The sequence below is a fragment of the Canis lupus genome, chromosome 37 (genome assembly GCF_048164855.1).
Source record: "Canis lupus baileyi chromosome 37, mCanLup2.hap1, whole genome shotgun sequence".
Taxonomy (NCBI): domain Eukaryota; kingdom Metazoa; phylum Chordata; class Mammalia; order Carnivora; family Canidae; genus Canis; species Canis lupus.
This window is the reverse complement of record NC_132874.1, coordinates 15,632,499-15,651,998: the sequence shown is the minus strand read 5'-3', so window position 1 is coordinate 15,651,998 and position 19,500 is coordinate 15,632,499. Positions and strand designations below refer to the sequence as shown.

The window sequence follows — 19,500 nt, the reverse complement described above, 5'->3', positions numbered from 1 at the left end:
AGAGAGCACTACAGGCTCAAAGGGAACAGCTTAGGTGTTGGCAGTAAAGTATTTGCATGTTTGGTGTACAATCAGAAACACAAACAGGGCTGAGGCATTCAAAACAAACTCTGAGAAAGGAAAGACAAATAAGGGAGAGGAACTAATTTTTTTTTTTAGGCCCCTGCCATGCTAAGCCCTGGGCTGGGTCCTTTTCTGTAGGTTGTTCTATTTCATTCTCACAAGAACTCTAAGAGGTAGTTGTGATTGCTCCCATTTTACAGATGGAGAAACCATAGCTTAGGGAAGTTGAGCAGCTTGCCAAGGGGTTGACAGCTATGAAGGAAGAGAGCCAGGGGTCCGCCTAACCCCAAAGTCCATGCTCTTTGCACAAAACTCATACTGTCTTGTTTTATAAAAGGGTGGGGATCATATGATCATCTTTCTTTTTCTAACTGCTGATGTATTAAGTGATGCGTGTCACTTAATGTGGTCAGGATGGGTAGAGGCGTGTTAGGTGGGTAGAGGCTGAAGTTTCCCAAAGAGCAAAATTGAAGTGATAGAAGGGAGAATTTTTTTTCTCTTAAATGATTCATTCGTGGAAAAAACTGTGGTGGATAAAACTCCTGAAGCCCACACTCTGTAGCAACATCAAGGGAATCTTTAACTATGGAAAGTCCCAGATCACAATCAGATTGGAACATATCCAACCCCCCATAATGGTCACTTCACAGTGTTTCTCAAAATGCAGTCCTGGATCACCTCCCCCAGGACTAGCCAATGAGCTCACCCCAGGGCAGATTCCCAAGTCCCAGGATTAGAATCTCTGGTGGGGAAGGCCTGGAAATCTGCATTTCGGCTCACCTCCAGAGGATTCTTATGTTCTCTTAAAGTTCTGAACCACACTTGCATGGTTTAGAATAAGATCCACTTCCTCCTCTTTTTCTTCTTTAAGTGCTTTTCCAGACCGTAGCTTAAACTTCCAGATATGTCTAGTTGTGGGCTCACCACCATTTTACAGATGAGAGAGTAAAGAGAAAAATGGGTAGACGGCTATTCACTAAGTCAGCTACAATAAGAACTCAAAAAAAAAAAAGCCCAAAGCCCAAAGCCCAAACAAAAACAAAAGCAAAACCCTAAAAGCCTGCCTGATTGATTCTTGTACTGAGATTAACTCTTGGGGCGTGGGCTTATTAAGTCATTAGTGTGATTCTCACCCACTGAGAAGGTCCCTACAGAGAGGAAGATGTTGACAATAGTTTTTAAAGCAACTATTATCTAGAAGGTTAAAATTACCTTTTTGCAGCCAAGCCATCTCCACTAAGAAGGACGGAGAGAAGGAAAGAAGGAAGGAAGGGAAAAGGGAAAGAAAAGAGGAAAGAGAAAGAGCAAGAGTGAGAGCAAGCAAGAGAGAGAGAGAGGAAGGGAGAGAGAAAAGAAGATGAGGAAAGGGAGTAAGGGGTCTTCTTCCTCACACCCCTGGAGGTTCCAGCAGAGGCCCAGTGGACACGATGGAGGCAGACAGCCTAGGCAACCACAGGCACTCAGATGACTTTCAAGGTGAGGTCAGGATATCCTGCAGAACACTTGGTGTTTGGCATGGGGGAGCCAGGACCATTCCCTCCTGCCCTTCCCATCCTTGCTGCCAGTGTTACCACCTTGAACCCCAAAAGCTCAACACTTGGCACTGCAGGCATTATCTGCTCAGTTCTGGTAAAATCACCCCCCTGTAAGCATTGGCGGAGGTCTGATTCGGAAGTTGGCTTCCTCCTACAGGAATCACCTACCTTTTGGTAAACACAAAATGTTCTACTGCTTTTAAAATTAAACAAACAAAACGTTGACTGCAAGCGTGCACCCCAACATCAGTCCAAGGGAAGGCATGGCCAAAGTCTCTCCCCTTTATTTTTTATTTTATTTTATTTTTATTTTTTATTTTTTTAGTCTCTCCCCTTTAAAGGGATGGAGGGTCAAGGAGCAAATCTCCCGTGCAGTTATAGCAAATAAAACGGGAAGAAGTCTGATGTACTTTTCAGACTTGGAACTCAAAAGGTTGAGTCTAAAAAGGAAAACATGTCACCTTCCTGCCAAAATAAACTGTGATGAAAGTTTAGACCCCACCACCTTTCAGCCAAGCATTTCCTGTTCTGGTCTGTTCCCTCGTCTGCCTCATACTAGCTCAGATGAGGGAGAGCTATTTTTAAGGTGCAAACAACCAGGAGTAAGAATGAGAGAAGTTATTTATTTATAGTTACACCTTTCAACTGTTCTTTTCCCCCCTCTGGAGATAGGGGCTGGGTTTGGCTTTCCCTTTGAATCTAAAATCCCTGGGGTAAGAAGGCCTTTGAAAGGTCATGGTGGAGTCACTTTGCCTCCAGACAGTGATCACCGTCCAGGGCAAAACAAGTCGCCACTTCTTGAGGAATTCTCCTCGTAGGCATGCCCTTGGCTTATGCAACACAGGTGCTCTTGAGCAGTATTTTGTAATTCGTACCTTTGTATAAAAGGTGATTCGAAAATACACTCATGGTTTTGTTATTTAAGGAATCCATCAGTGATTCCCCCCCTTCCCCCCTTTTTTGGTCCAACGGAGAGTTAGTTCCATTATCATGAGAATAGATTATTGCATAATTGACTTGGGTTTGTAAATTCAGCAGTTGTATTAGATTTTCTTGAGCCAGGGCACATGCCTATGTAGTGTTCTCAGAGCCAGCAAGCTCCATCTTTTATCTAACTGCGTCTTCCCTTATTTCTTATTCCATTAAATCAGTCCATTCTTTTTCTTTATTTATTTAAATTCAATTTGCCAACATATAGTATAACACCCAGTGCTCATCCCATCAAGTGCCCTCCTCAGTGCCCATCACCCAGCTGCCCCATCCCCCCACCCACCTCACCTGCACCCTAATGCTCATAGCAGCAATGTCCACAATAGCCAAACTGTGGAAGGAGCCACGATGTCCTTCAACAGACGAATGGATAAAGAAGATGTGGCCTATGTATACAATGGAATATTACTCAGCCATCAGAAAAGACGAATATCCACCATTTCTTTGACATGGATGGAAGTGAAGGGTATTATGCTGAGTGAAATAAGTCAGTCAGAGAAGGACAATCATCATATGGTTTCACTCACATATGTGGGAAAATTCAGTCCATTCTTAATCTCAAGCCTCAAAGGACCCATTGTAGAGCCTTGGAATTTGCCGGTAAACGAAATAGGAAAGCCCTCCCTTGTAATGCTCACATAAGCAGGATCCTGGTGTTGGCTATCACCCCAGTAGTTCACTAACATTATTTTCTCTCCAGTGTGCAGTTCCACCTGACATTACAGCATCTGCTTCTCTCCCCACTACAATGAAGCATCATGAAGGTTCATCCTTGTTCACTCTAGTTCATCCCTGTATCACAAGCATCAAAAATATACTAAATAAAGGGTTGCCTGCCTGCCTGGCTCATCCCATGACCATGTGACTCTTGATCCTGGGGTTGTGAGTTCGAGCCCCCAGGTTGGGTATAGAGATTACTTAAAAAAAATAAACAAGGGCACCTGGGTGGCTCAATGTTGAGCATCTGCCTTTGGCTCAGGTCGTGATCTTGGGGTCCTGGGATCGAGTCCTACATTAGGGTCCCTGTAGGAAGCCTGCTTCTCCCTCTGCCTATATCTTTGCCTCTCTCTCTGTGTCTCTCATGAATTAATAAAAATAAAATCTTTAAAAAATAATAAACTCTTTTAAAAATAAATGTATATATATATGAAATGCTTAAAATTAATTCAACAAACAGACTTCTATTTATGTCAAATTGTTGTGGCATCTGGAATTACATAAAGTGCTGAAGAGATCCTTCCTTTTAAAAAAAAATTTTTTTTTACCATGATGGTTTCCTAAGTATTCCAGCTCTACTATTTTCACCCACTGGCTCCAGCATTATTATAGGAATTAGTTGAAGGACAAGAGGATGGCTCCTTTCTAAATTCACTAGTATCCATGTATTATTTTAAATGGGTCAACCTTGAAACTAACAACTCTGCAGAACAAGTTGGTTGGCATGACCCACTAACAGCTTCTTTGCTCTCTGGTGGGTTCTTTGTGCAGCCAGTTCAATGCGGACACGATTCAGCTTTTGATGAGAAGACAGTCCTTTCTGCATCATTGTATTTGTGTAAATTTGGTGCTTTGTACCACTCAAGGAGGAAAGAGAAAAGACGGGAAACTATTTCTGAGTCTAGAACAACCTAGGTCTAAAAGCAGGTCTATCAGAAAGACGGAAAAAACTTAATGATCCAGTTTGATCTGGAATGACACAAGAACTTCTAATGACATGGGAACAAAGTTTTGCTGACCAATGAATGGAAAAATGATGCAAAACTAATGCTCAAGGTCAAGTATTTAGTTATACTTACTCTTTAGAAGATATATTTACCTCTCGAAAGTTTTAAGTTCTTGTTCTGAGAACATTTCTATTGCTCTGAGTACAATGGAAACAAATAAGTAGGAACAGAAATCTTGGTCACTCACTCACCTTTTTGCTTAAGTGGGGACCATTAGCCGCCCCAATGCTTCTCTGCACTGATGGTGGTACTTGATACACGTCTTGTTCCTGGATACCATGGCTAGTGGGGACCTGGTAAATTCCCTGATGTTGGTAGGAAGGTGGAACTTGGTAGATCGTATCTCGAGGGGCACTGTGTGGGTTTGGCACTTGATAGAGCTTCTGTTGGCCAAAGGTCTGATGCATTAGTCCTGAAGTAGGCTGGTCCTGACCGGAGGGGGTCTCTTGAATGGGGCCAATCAGAAGCTTCACCCGGTTGCCTGGGACGATGCCTTGTCGACCATGTAAGGAGCAGAGCCACCATCCTTCCAGTCCTCCTGTGTTCTGCTCTATGACAGTCAGGATATCTCCCTTGCGAAAGGCCAATTCCTCAGCACACTCTGGGACATTGTCGTATAAGGCCCTTGCCATAAGATTCTAGGAAGAAGAGAACAGAGGGAAATGGTGTTAGAATGCTAGCTCAGTCCTTTAAACACCTAAAGCCCGTGCTCTTCTGGAGAAGCACACTTCCTGGAAGGGGGAGAAGAACAAATGTGAACAATAGCCTGTAAGGAGAAAAACAGATGGACGCAGACAAAACACAGATACGTCCGTACTGTGCCTGCCACCAGTGACGTCAGACTGCCTCCTCGGCGAAGCTCCGAACACCACAAGAGTTCTTCCCTCTAGCAGGGGATGCCGTGCCAAGGAGTTATGAGTAGCACTGTTAAAGAGTTCACTATACAGAACACTTTTCTTCCTTTCCTCAAGCCAGCTCGAAGAATAAGACATTCCAAGATATTCAGATGTGCCACAGCAGACATTTCTCAATCTTTTCATATATCGGAGGCAGGAGGAGTCAAAGACAATCCCAAATGACAAATGGTACACATGGCGTTTATATTTGGTGTTAAAGTGGAAACAAAAGTCGACTTATGTATGCCTTGGCAGGCCTTCCAAATTCTTATTCCCAGTCGATCAAGTTGTGGATACAGGGGGAATCCACAAGCAAGTGCTCTTTGCATGACAACCAAGCATGGAGCACAGGGTGACAGTAGTCTCTCTTCAGAGTTGATGGCAGGGGGCTACGAAGAGTTTACTGCGTGTAGGTAGATGCCACCTCTTTCCTTTTTTGGTCTTTTATTCATACCTTTCCTGAAGCCCCCCCCCCCCCCCGCCCCCTGCCACCTCTTCCCCCCACTTCTTGAATCTCTCCATTCACATCAGAAAGGCTCTGCCTCCCCCTTTCAGGGGCCCCAAACACTCTCCCCCTTTGTATGAAGGCCTGTCTGGCACATTCAGTACTAAGCAGACAGCCCAAGTAGGCATTCAGCAGAGAGTGGGCAAGCGGTATGTGCTGACATTCTTGGACGCCTTTCAAAGGCTCCGAAGACTTCATTTCTTGGCGTTAGTCATGTTTCGCGGTACGATGGCAGCCATCACCACATGCCTGCTCCTTCCCAGCACACAGAGGAGCCGGGACGCTGTAAATTCATCACAGGCACTTGGAAAACTAAAAGTGATCTCTTCGGTGCTTCACGAAAGTGTCTGGATGCACCTGAGTCACCGGGATGCTGATCATTTGTGGGAGGAGGGACTGCCTATTGGGTGGAACATGTTTGGGACTTTACATATTCGTGGAATTTTTGGCAGTTGTTGTTTGGACTTCTGCCCCCTGTTTGCTTCTCTAGAAACGTGGACTTGATCTTCCAGCCCCGTGCTTCTCATTCCTTTAGAACTGACATACATTAATCATCTCCCCCTGTACTATGCCCCATAACCACAGTCTTGTGCTGTGTGCTGGGTCTCCCCTCTGGAGTGGGGGTTGGGGTTGGGGGCTGCATTATGTAAGCAGTTCCCTTCTCATCAGTACCTGGGAGGAGGTCCTACTTTTACTGTTAATCCTCTTAGTGTTACTACTTAACCTAATAAAAAAGAGGTCAGTACCCAGATGATGCTTTTGAAGAATAAGGCTGAAGTTCTTATTGGTTACAGTTTGGGGATCCAAGAAGTCTGCAATGTAGACAGGGAAGCTCATGGGAAACTGAGGGATTTGTGTTCTGAGTGAAAGTTTTACTTAGTATTTATATGCTAGGAAGCTTTGGGATTTTTTCCTAACAGAAACTCACATACACAAAGATAAAATCATGCAGCATACTATCCTGTCTTGAGGAACCACTTAAGAATGTGTCATAATCCTAAAATCTGTTTCTCTTCTTCCATCTCTTGAGTGTTCTGTAACTTAAAAGAAAAGTCAGTTACGGACGACAAGGTTCTGGGCCTTTGTACCAAAATAATCTGATGGAGATCACTCCACTCAAGAAGAGTTGTATTGTGATGATAGAGGAGGGAGAGAGTTGAGCACTATGGTCTCTATCCCTTTTGCTGGGGCCCATACCATGATTGGGAATGGCTGGTAAGAAAGCCTCGAGATGAAATCAGAAGTAAGAGAGTCAGGATCCGTTCTATGGAAGCTGGGGGTGGGTCGCTGGACGACTGTAGGGGCTACAAAGAAAGCAAAGAAACAGAAAACAGCAGAAAGGCAAGGGACTATGGACCTAATCAGCATAAATAAGCTCAAGGCATGTGGAGTTGGGTCACTGCCATGGGACTCCAAGCACTGGAGCGCTGGGCCGTGCTTGATTAGAGGCAGATAGAAATCCCCATGTGAGAGTTGTTCTGGATGTTCTTTGTCTCCCATCCCAGTGACCTTCCCACCACCTGGTTAGCAGCATGCTAATGTTTCAGATGTGCCTCAAGACCTGGTTCTCTGGGAAAACTTTCAGAGACTGTTGTCCTCGCTAACAGAGAAACCCTGGGTGAGTCCTCCTGACTGGTTGTCCATGACTCCCCATCAGTCTTCCCTGCTGCCCTGAGAAATGAGAGGATTTAGGAAGAGAGTTTAGCATGACCATTGGTGGCATGCACCCCCCAGTGCTAGCCTGACACCTCACATAATGACAGATATTTACAGCCTTGGCTGAACAGGAGTGAGTTACTTAATATTGGTGCAAGCTCCAGAGAGTCAGCATCTACACATATCTACACACACCCATTACTCTCCCATATGGAAGGTTACATGCATGCAGTTCCAGAGACCTTTAGAGAACTGGACCCAACCTCTCTGTTTTATAGATAAAGAAACAGGTCTGGGGAGGCCAGTTTATCTTTTGCTCAAAGCCACAATTTTGGTGTCAGAGATGAGAACAGAACTATGGTCTCTTGGTTCAGATCTCTTTCTAGAACTCTAAGCCAGCTTATTAGCTCAACTACACAATGTCTTCCCAACTGGGCTCAACTCCATTATATAGGGAAGTTCTGAAAATGACAATTCTTGTCGTATCTATAGAATAAATAGATTATTTCCCTTTGTGCCTTAACTTCCTCATCTGTAAAATGGGAGTGAGGGTAACAGTACCTATGGCGCCTACTTCATGGGTGTGCTGTGAGGATGAGCTGAGTTAATCCAACTCAAGTACCTTAACACTGCTGGAGGGCTCAGGAAGCTATTGTGACAATTTATTTAGTTTGCTGGATGGCATTTTGGCCTTGGGCTCCCTCCTCACTCAGCCTCCTGTCAGTGCTCAACAAGGGTTGGGTTAGTTATGCTAGAATTTATATATATATATATATATCCATATATTTATACACAGCTGATATTTCTCTTGCTTTCAATTACATATCAGGAGAACTGTATCTTGCAGTATTTCTCTGAATTAATAACGAGTCATGGTCACTGCAACCCCTTGTGGAATATTTGCTTACAAACAGCAAATATGAAGCTATCAACTGGCCTCAAGAGACCGAGACAAAATATTATTATTATCACTGCTCTGATTATTACTGAATGAATTATGGATATATCTCTTCAGATTCCAGCAGAGTCCAAGCTATCAGAAAGTGGGGGAAAAAACTGGGTGAGGAGCTTGGCTTCTGAAAACACTTGGTGCTTTGGGGGCTAGAGTTCATTTGAGAAGATAACAGCAAAATGAACGTCAGCCAGAACACAAACCGTCTCAGTCAAAAGTGCACCTACTTTATAGGCAGATCAAGGGTTAATTGGGTAGAAAGAAGGTGGAGGGACCTTCTCATTCAGGGTGGGAAGTGTGATGCCTTAAAGCCACCAAGTCAGAAGGGTGATTATCTGAACATCTTAGAAAAACCCAGGAGAGGCAGTTTGTCTATTCAAGATCTCCTCTTTCTCCCACCCACCCCAGGATATTTATCTCTAGGGCAGGAAAGGTCAACACAGAAACAAATCCAGGAGAGATAAGAGAGCTATGTCATTCTATCGCCAGTTGGATGGTTAGCCTCGGGAGGGTGGCAGTTAGAAATGTAGCTAGGGCTTGGCTAAGTGCCAGAACAGTTGGGGCACAGAAGTTGAAAGCCTAAGGAACTTCAAACAATTACACTCCAGCTCCTTCACCTTACAAATGAGAACAAACGAGGCTCAAGATGTTAATGATTTGCCAAGCCACCTGGCAAGAAGGTCACAGAACTGGGACACAAATTCAGGTCTCTGGTCTCCAACTCCGGAATGGGGACACTTTTAACAAAGTCAAATGCAAATGCACAGCTACCAAAGCTGTGGTTCTAATTAGGATTGGAAATCAAAAAAAAAAAAAAAAAAAAAAAGGATTGGAAATCAGCATTTAGAGTTATAAATCCTATTGAGGGAACCCTAATAACAGCAGCCTCTAGCATCGATTCCCACCCCAGTCTTTCTTGAAGCTCTCGTTTGGCTTCCATGATTCCACTTCTGGTTTCTTCCCTCTGTTCTCATGACCACTCATCTATCTACCTTCTTCTTCATGGACTAATCATGTTTCAAAAGGGACCCCTCCTTCGTTCTTTGCTCTTTACATGCTCAGTCTCTAGAGGAAACCTCATCCGTACCAATGGTATTGAAACACACAGATAACCCTTCAAATTGGTATTATTTTTAAAATTGTATTTAAATTGTATTTAAATTCAATTAATTAATATATCATGTATTATTGGTTTCATAAGTAGAGATACATGTGCTCTGATGTTTATAGCTACATTATCTACCATAGGCAAATTATGGAAAGAGCCCAAATGTTCATCCACTGATGATAAATGGATAAAGAAGATGTGGTATATAAAACATATATATGTGGTAGATTATCTATATCTATATCTATATCTATCTATATCTATATACACAATGGAGTATTACTCAGCTATCAAAAAGAATGAAATCTTGCCATTTGCAACAACATGGATGGAGCTCGAGCATATTATACTAAGCAAGATGAGTCAGAGAAAGATAAATACCATATGATTTCCCTAATATGTGGAATTTAAGAAACAAAACAGATGAACATAGTGGAGGAAATAGAGAGAGGCAAACCAAGAAACAGACTCTTAACCCAAGAGAGCAAACTGATGGTCACCAGAGGGGAGGTGAGAGGAGGGATGGGTAAAATGGGTGATAGGGATGAAGGAGGGCACTTGTTGTGATGAGCACTAAGTGATGTATGGAAGTGCTGAATCACTAAACTCTACACCTGAAACTAATATTACACTGTATATTAACTAACTAGAATTTAAATAAAAACTCAAAAAAGGAAAAAAAAAAACCCACCCCACCCAGATAACAGATCCATAGCTCCAGCCTAGACACTTCTGCACTCCCGTCCCAAATCTCCAACTGGCTAATAGGTATCCTCACCTCTAACTCAACAAGTGCAAAACGCCCTTTCTCCTGCTTTCTCTCTCATAGTTAAGAGCACACATGCAGCTGCCCAAGATAGGAGCCTTGGAGGTTTGCTGAGTCTCTTCACAATCTGGAAGCCGATCAGCTTGGCCCCCGTCTTCCTCTTCACTGCCTCTCCTAGTTCAGACCTTCAACAACCTGGTATTGGGAGGCTGACAATTGCTTCTCAACTGGTTTTCCTGCATTCACTTTCTCGCACCTCAAAATCTATCCTCCCCCTACCCAGAAGAGTTATCTTTCCAATCCTATCTGATGCTTTCCCCTTCCAGTTCTCTAGAATAGTATTTATTTATTTTTTTTAAGATTTTATTTATTTATTCATGAGAGACACAGAGAGAGAGGCAGAGACACAGGCAGAGGGAGAAGCAGGCTCCATGCAGGGAGCCCGACGTGGGACTCGATCCCAGGTCTCCAGGATCACGCCCTGAGCCGACAGCGGCGCTAAACCGCTGAGCCACCCGGGCTGCCCCTGGAATAGTATTTCTTACAGTGTGACTTGTAATATCCCTTTCAAGACCGTGAATTCCTGAAGTTCAGGGAGGCTGGCCTAGTCCTTACGCATTTCCAGAACTTTCCAGCGTCTGAAGCAAAATGCGCATCATTATATGTTTGCTAATTTACAATGGATTCTGGACTCTGATTTCCTGGCTCTCTACAGAGAAGGTGATTTGAAATTGTTTTCTAGAGACGTCAGCAAGATATTTGGTAAAAGTTTTCAGATGGACATGGGAAGATCAGCTAACGGAACCAGAAAGATAAATGGCATGGCCAGACCTCACAGCCAGAGAATGTGGGAGATGGCAAGCAGGAAAGTGCCCGCCCCTCTCTATTAAACAGGATAATGACGCAGATGGGGAGCTTGAATCTGGTGTCCACAACCACTGAGCAAACAGGAAGGCTAGGAGGAGCTGACTGTCCCAGCCAGATTAAATATAATCATCCCTGGAAGAGTTTTCTCTCCCTCCATCCGGCAGCAGGTAACTGGGCACCATTCATGCCTTGCCAAGATGTTGGGTTCTGCTCTTCCGGGTTCAGCTATGCTGAGGAGTGGGAATCAAATACCATACAACTAGCCAGATCACTGGGTGCAGAGAGCTCTAGGTCATATGACAGCTTCCACACCGTCACCCACTCTTCCCTGCCAATGTCAAGAAAGCTTATTACTCCCACTGCCAGGGAAACTCTATGCTATTCCAAATACAGAGAGGTGTGACGTATAATTTCCATGACCATTCATGCTGGTCTTTGAAGAGAAATGAGACACAATGGCTGATGTGTCACCCCACCAGGATTGATAGCATCATCAAAGGCCCGACTTCCTCTTATTATTTTTACTTCATTCTATATTTATCATGGAGGAGCTCTGCCAAGACCTTGGGACTGCCACATTCTCAACCACATGACTTGCCTGTACCCAACTGCCCTGAACTCTGGTGGGGTACATGCACTCGCATGCATGCACACATGCATACACACACGCACACACAGTGGACAGATCCTGAGAAAAAGACACAGTAAAGAAGGAAATGGCTATTATCGAGGAAATTACTCCTAAAGGAAGTAGCTAAGGAATGAGCATCACGAAGGTCAGTCTCAGGACACACTGGGGAAGAGAAAAAAAGGCTTTCGTGCCTGCTGACAAACAATCAGCTTTGGTCTGAGGGTAATCAAACCACTTTGGCTTCACCCCACCATCACCTTTAGGTTATAGGGAAATGTGGGATTTCCGCAAGGAAGGTAAGAATCAGAAAACATGAATATCTACAAGTGTCTGGATTTTTGTTCTTGGAATACTGGGTCTACACCTGGGTCTTTTCATTGGATGCTTGGACTGTTGAATTTTTAGAGTTAAATCCTCTGGAGGTTATATTAAGTAGGGGACGTGAGGTTTTGAAGAAAGTTCAGGAGTCAGAAGATAGAATACATATCATTTCCAGGGTTTTTTTTTCTCAGTAATCTTTAGGTGATCTGAACTAGCCATGGAAAGGCAGCAGGAGAACTTCCCTAGTCATACTTCTGATATCCTGTGAGGGGTGTCCAATGTGTGCCACAAAGATTTCTCTGGCACCAAGACCACACTTCAGCCAATGATTTTCATTTATTGGAAAGTGTTTCTCAACCCCTATGGTGGTCACAAAGCTTACAAGAGTATCTTGGACCTTCTTAATATTCATATCCATTCACTCTGCCCCAAGTCCAGACTTTTTCTTAGATTTTCTAGCCTTGTGAACTTTACCCATTGTATTCTCTTTTGAGCATTTCTAAATGGAAGATGCTTTAAGAAATTTTGCATTAGGCACTTGTCTCCCAAAGGTACTCTGACACACAGCAGCCCTGACAGGCACTGTGAGGCTGTACCCTGTGTGTGGTCAACCCAAGGCACTGAGATTTGGGAATCTTAACATCTCTTCCATTATTGGCCTATCCCTGTTTGATGAGGCATCATTTAGAACCCTGAATTATTTTGGTGGTTCATGTGCCAGAGTATCAATACCTATTGGGAGTGGGTGAGAAGAGCTGAGGCTCTTGGCCAATTTGAGTATTAGGACATCTGAAAGAATCTTCCATCTGGCCAGATTTGGTCATCTCATATGGACAGCATGGATGTGAGGTTAAATAAGTGTTCCTTCAAAATGCTGGCTTTCCTTCCTTCTCTGCATTAGAGTTAATGCCACCTATTCTCCCTTGATTTAAGCTTGATGCAGGATAAGAACATCCATACGATGAGATCTGTTTACCATGAAACCAACAAAAGCCTAGAGCAAATCCTTTGTTTCATCTAAAAAAAAAAATACAAAAGGGGTTGTTAGGGAGGCACGCGTGCATGTGTGTGTGACGTCATAGTCAACTTCTATTATTTCTTGGCCAGTTGTGGAGAATGAATTTGAATCCTGACAGTAGTGAGAAGGTAGCATTTCCTAACAAGTCTGATGGTCCTTCAGGAGTTCAATCTTCCACTCCTCTGTGGTCTTTGAGATTTTTTAAAGCACCTCCTGAGGGTCTTAAAGAAGGCAGAAGAACACCATGGTTTCTATGTATTAGAACCAGTGGTCACCTATAGCTTGACCAAAACCAATTAGACTAGCGTTTTAGACTAAGAAGGGATTCTAGAGATCATTCTAACCCAATCTTGTTTTACAGCCCCGAGGGTCATCTATTAGATTAGCAGCAGAGCCAGAACTAGCATCTGGTTCCCCTCTTAATCTAGGATTTTTTCCACTGGACCAGGATGTGCTTCCTGAGAACCTCTCCGTCTTAGAATTTAGTACTGTTGCTATTAAGCCTTGGAATTTATAAGCATTTGTCCTGGGTTGCCTGGTTTTGATAGATTTAAGTATAGTGTGTTGGCAAAAGATCAAAACCATGGGGCAGGCACAAACTCTTTTCAGGGTTCTGTCCCTAGATAAATCTGACAGGCGCCATATAATGATGAAGGCCTGACACCCACTCACCCAAAAGATAGGTTTTATTAACAATGAAACAACCAACTGGATTTCAGCCAACATGACAGTGTTGGCACTGGATCACATCTATCTGCCTGTCTAGACAAATCCCTCCAACATCCAGGTACTCAGGGAAGTGAAATGAGAATTAAGTTATGAAGGAGTAGGAGACGCCAGCCCACTATATTACAGTTTATTTCCAAAAACAGCATCATTTCTCAAAAGTCAAAACCCGAAAGTTATAACATCTAATAAAGTATTTGAAGGAAGGGAAAGATCTTCCTATGTTTTTACATTCTTGCATATCTTCTCTTCCTGCATCAAGGTATGCAGCTCTCAAGGTACGAAGTAATATCTACACCCATCAACACCAGTACGTACACACACTAGCAACCTCGGCCTGCCCCCCAGCCAGACCCAGCTGACATACCTTGGTTGCCCCCCACAGTCTTTCAGACATCACCTAGGCTTGCTGTCTGATTGTTATTATCCCACTTTACTTGAGTTTTTCAAAACACACCATTGGCTGAAAGGGTTTCTACAACCATATGCCAGCAGCCTGGCACCTGCAGACAGATCTCAAGAAAGAAGCTTCAGATGCTGTAGCTTCTCAGCTAGAAGAGGGAGGAAACATGGCAGGAGCACAAGGAACAGAAGAGAACCTCTAAATGAAGTTGTTCAGTGGCTAGGTAGGGTAGAGAGACAGAGACAAACTCCTACATGTATGTATTCTATACCAGTCTATAAGAATTAAATGGATTTCTTCAAAGTTCCACTCTAATGCATGTTCCATTATTTTGTATGTTGATATAAAATAGTATAGGTCCATTACACATGCACACAAGTGCACGTACATGAGCACACACACGACAGAGGAAGGCTTCAGAGAACTAAGGTTGCCTTAGAAACAGTCTGATGGTTTTACAGGTGGCCTGCGACCTCATGCTTCTTAGTACTTTGTGGCATTCATTTGAACACATTGGGGCTATATACGTAAGAGGAAGTTTCCCCTTGCTGAGGACTTGTGACATGTAGTACACATCAGTATGGTACAATTATGGCCAACAGCTCTATGGTTGTATTTTTGTGCTTCTGTCACATGGAACCAATGAGGCAATTTTTTATTTAACCAAAAAAGAAATAGGGGAGATTAGACCAGTGATTCTTAACTAGGGGCGATTTGGGGACTTGGCAAAGTTTGGAAACATTTTTGGTTGTCACGTTACATGCATGCGTATTGCTGGCAGCCGGTGGGTAGAGGCCAGATGCTGTTAGACATCCTGCAAAGCACAGGCCAGTCTTCCATCATTAAAAAAAGAAAAAAAGAAAAAAAGAAAAAAAGAAAAAAAGAAAAAAAGAAAAAAAAGAAAAGATCAGCTCTAAAAGTCCTCCGTGCTGAGTGGAGAACCCTGGAGAGAGGAATGGACACTCGCTGAATTAATGGGATCTAGCCTCAGTCCTCATATTGTAAGATTAATGGCAAAGAAATCCTTTTGTGCCTCTGTTTCTCCACCTGCAAAATGGGGATAATGAACACGTTCTTTATAATATTATGAGAAGTCATGAAATTATATATGCAGAACAGTCTGATTTCTTCAGAAGAAAGGGTCTCTATAAAATCAAAGCACAGTCATTATTACTGCACTATTATGAGCTCATGAAATTGTGCCTTAAGAACTGTACTCCCCCTCCCTTGGAAAAAAAAATTCCTTCAGGAAAAGAAAACAAACCAGAAATGATCTCATCATGATTACACCTGCCACACCAAAAAACAGACACAGTTCAGAGAAACTAAATTCTTTCCCTGCAGCCATGAAGTAAGCTGTGTCTGTAATTAAGATCTTAATAAGGGAGGCAGGAGGCTTGATGCAGCCGCTGCAGGCCATGAGGCACAGAGCCGCCCCACCGAGTTTAAAGCAGGAACAATTGAAATACAACCTCCCTCACCGCTTCACGCTCTCAGGTGTTCTCTGCACAAGCCCTTATTTCAAAACAAGGCCTTTCCTTCATCTCTAGAGATGCCTATTTCTGCAAGGAGAAAGAAAAGTAACAACTAATTATTTATTTTTTTAAAATTTTACTTATTTAATTATGAGAGAGAGAGAGAGAGAGAGGAAGCGCACAAGCAGTGGGAGCAGCAAGCAGAGGGAGAGGGATGAGCAGACTCCCCACTGAGCAGGGAACCCAATGCAGGGCTTGATCCCAGGACACTGTGATCATGACCTGAGCCAAAGGCAGACGCTTAACCCACTGAGCCACTCAGGAGCCCCCAAGAACTTACAAGTAAATATTATTTATGACTTTATATGAAAATTTTACCTGAATTCACTTTTAAAAAAAGCACTTCTTAGATAATTACCTGTCAAAAGGCTGACACAACGGAAAAAGGATAATGCCTTCCACAGTTGATCTTTGGAGCAGCTTATGTTGACTGTCTAGAGTGGCCATGTGTTCCTGAACTTTTTAAGAGTCCCAGTTTTAAGTATCCATTTATCAGACCATATGTTCTATTGTTGGGTTGGGAAACATGGATGCGTATCCACAGAAATTATTTACTTATTTTTTAAGCTAAAAATAAATGATAGGCATGCAAGTATGTATCTTGCTAATGGGTCTGCCTTGGTTGACTTTAGGATTCGGGAGAAAAGAAAGATAGGTATTGATAAAAGTCTCTGATCGACAAGATGATTTTTATTAGGAAATGAGATCTATTTCAAGGCCATCTGGGCATTTGTGGGATTGTCTAGAAGCCTAGCTTCCCAGTGAGTGGGGTTAAGAGAAAGAGTGCTGTTGAGCTGACTGGACCATTCAAGGGAGAGAGGTCTTCACAATTTTGCTATGCCAATGCTGTTGTGATAGAAATGCAATACTGCTGGTCCACTAACCCATTTCCTGCCAAACTCAGACTCAAACCACAAATGATTGGTAACCCAGAAAACAAAAAAAAAATTCACCAACAGGTTACTGACATGTCCTGCTAGACGCTAAAGACTGAACACCAAAAAGACCGGAGTGTCTAGAAGTCGACTTTCCTGGCTTCCCCGTGTTATGGTTATTGGCTGCTGAAGGGGAGGGCAGTGAATTCCAGCTCATTCTTTTAGTAGAGCACAGGGCTTGGTGACAGAGAAGCCTAGATGAGTCCTGAGTTAGCCACATACCCTGTGGGAGTGAGGTGCTAAGTTAACAATAATGAACTGACTACTACAAATCAATGAGATTAAGGCTAATTCATAAAGGAGCATATGGTTACCACATAGCTAAAAAAAAAAAAAAATCGAAAAAATATGAAGGGCACATCATTCTGTCTAAATACATATTGCTTTAATAAATAGAAAGATCTGGTTTAAATCTTAACCTTATGTACATTTTGGTTGCTACAGCTTTCTATTGAGCCTCCCAAATAACTCCCCCCGAAACACACTTATACACATACTTACACACACACACACACACACACACACACACATACAGACTAAAGAAAGGAATTAAACTTCAATTCAAAAGATCCTATCAAACATTTTTGTGCAATGCTTGCACTTTTATGTATTCATGGTGGCTCAGTCTTTATTTCTGGTGATGTAAGTATGACCTTGACATATTAGAAATATTGGGAGGAATTCTCATTTGCATCATACACACCATGAGAGATGAGACACCTCCCTCCATGGGGATGGACCCCACCTTTGAATAAGGTTCCTGAATCGCTTCCTAAAACACTATTTAGCACCATTCAGGGTTGGGGAGGAGGTATTTGAAAACAGGCAGATTATGTGAAGACACTTGACTGGCAATTTTAGTATCTCCATGATCAGCTGCCCCAGCCCCCGTTCAGACATGAAAAAATCACTGTCACACACTGTCACAACTCAGCATATTTTCTGGAATGCCTGTTCCATCTTCCTCAAAGCATATGCCTCAATTCACCTGGATCTCATGGTCTACTAGAGCTACCTCCTAAAAGATTCACTCTATCTGGTGGACGGTGGCAGGGGTCATCAGCAAGGCCATTTCTCTTAAAATGAAGATTCTTTGGGAAGATAGTCGTTTGCAGCTGAGCTGTAATGTTCCCCAGGCGTGCATCGTCCTCATTAACCAGTAGGAATGACTGCAGGGGGGTGACTGGTATGCTCTAAGTAAATAAGATGGGGGGGGGTGCCATTGATGGAGTATAAACAGGGGGGGTTTTCTTGGGAGGGAGTCCTCTTCCATGCCCATATTCTTTGCAATCATCCATCACCTAGGAAACCAGCAGCTATTCTCTGCACTTTACCTTGGAAATATAGCATTTCTTCTCAGGGGTCCTTCTTCTGTATCTTGGCAAGGAGGCTTGGTAATTAAATCTGTATGTTACTGTGGAGTAATGTCACGGGGCTCAGTGGCTGGCATCACAAACCAATTTGTTTAGGTTTCTTTCTAACCCTAAAATGATCTAACGATAGATCACCAAGCCCTCTTACGTTACATCTCCAGTAATCGGATAAGAGATATAATTTCCTCTGAACTTCCCTACCCCCCAAATCACCTCCTTCAAGTTTTACCTTCGATTTTGGACACTGATGACTTTCTCTTGTCCTCACTAGTATTTTTGTTTTGGAGAAGCAAGTCTAGCAAATGCTTCCTCTTAAATTTTTATCTATATAATGCTTCTGTATCTATACGTTATATGTCTTATGATGCATCATATAATAGCTGCCATTTTTATATGCCTGGGTGCTAAAAACTAATGATTTTCATAAATTATATCCTTACCACTATCTGATAAGATCGGTATTATTACTTCCATGTTATAAATAAGGAAATAGAGCGTGAAGTAGCCAAAGTTGTATCTGCGACAAAACCCAAGTCCCTTCCACTACGCCATACAGTATTAAGACTCTTTTTAGTGGCAAAACAAAAACAAAAACAAACCCCACCCACCTCTTTTTAATGGCTACTTGTATAAGTATTTTATGTCATTCAACATTCAATTCAATATTTGTTGAGTGTTGACTATGAGCAAGGTCCTGTAGTTTCAGGAATATCAGATCTTATTAATAACAATGAAGATACCAAATATATTAGTAAGAGGGCACATAGCTCACTGGTAAACCCCTGTTGTCTGGCATCTGCATTTCCATACCACACATCCAGGCCCATAGAACACTAAAAATACTCAGCCATCTTAACCTAGTAACTGGGATTTTGATATAATCCTGTCACCAAGTCTTGCGTCCACACTATCCTTTCAACACCTATCGATGCAAAGAGAGCTGAAGCTGACTAGCATTATCTGGGTACTATATGCCAGGAGCCATGGTAAGTACTTTATATCCATGTATTATCCTGTTTAGGCCTTAGAACAATAGTCTGAGATAGTTATTATCCCTATTTTACAGATAAGAAAACTGAGGCTCAGAGAGCCTACCTTGCCTGAGGCTCTATAGAGCAGTAAGTCCCAAGAAACAGAAATGCCTTTCTACAGAGCCCACACTAGCTTGTATCTGCCACAAGAACATATAGGATCAAGGCTGTGCACCCTCAAGGCTCTAACAGATCCCAGATCACACTTTTTGATTCAAGGACTTGTCCAACAGTCTACCTTTACACACAAATAAAGGGTGGTCTCTCATTTTCAGTGCAGCTTACTTAAAACTGGATGGCCCGACTGGGAGATCGATGTGAGTTATAGGCATCCTTTAGAGAGTGACTCGATTGGCAGGGGTTAATAAGTAAGGCAGTGCTAACAGAGCAGGGCAGGGGTGGAAAACATGAAGGCTGTCACAGGGATTAGAGGTCAGTCGAGGAGACAAAGGTGTAGGCTTTTGA

At 42.8% G+C, this 19,500-nt stretch overlaps 1 protein-coding gene across 2 annotated transcripts in view; it reads right to left on the bottom strand.

The window, feature by feature from the left end:
• Window positions 1-19,500, bottom strand: part of NEDD9 (neural precursor cell expressed, developmentally down-regulated 9) — a 183,598-nt gene that overhangs the window by 24,307 nt on the left and 139,791 nt on the right. For both annotated transcript variants that reach the window (XM_072813901.1, XM_072813900.1), the window contains one exon: window positions 4,504-4,950. In XM_072813901.1, the coding sequence (XP_072670002.1) occupies window positions 4,504-4,950 (447 nt within the window). The remainder of the gene's footprint in view (window positions 1-4,503; window positions 4,951-19,500) is intronic.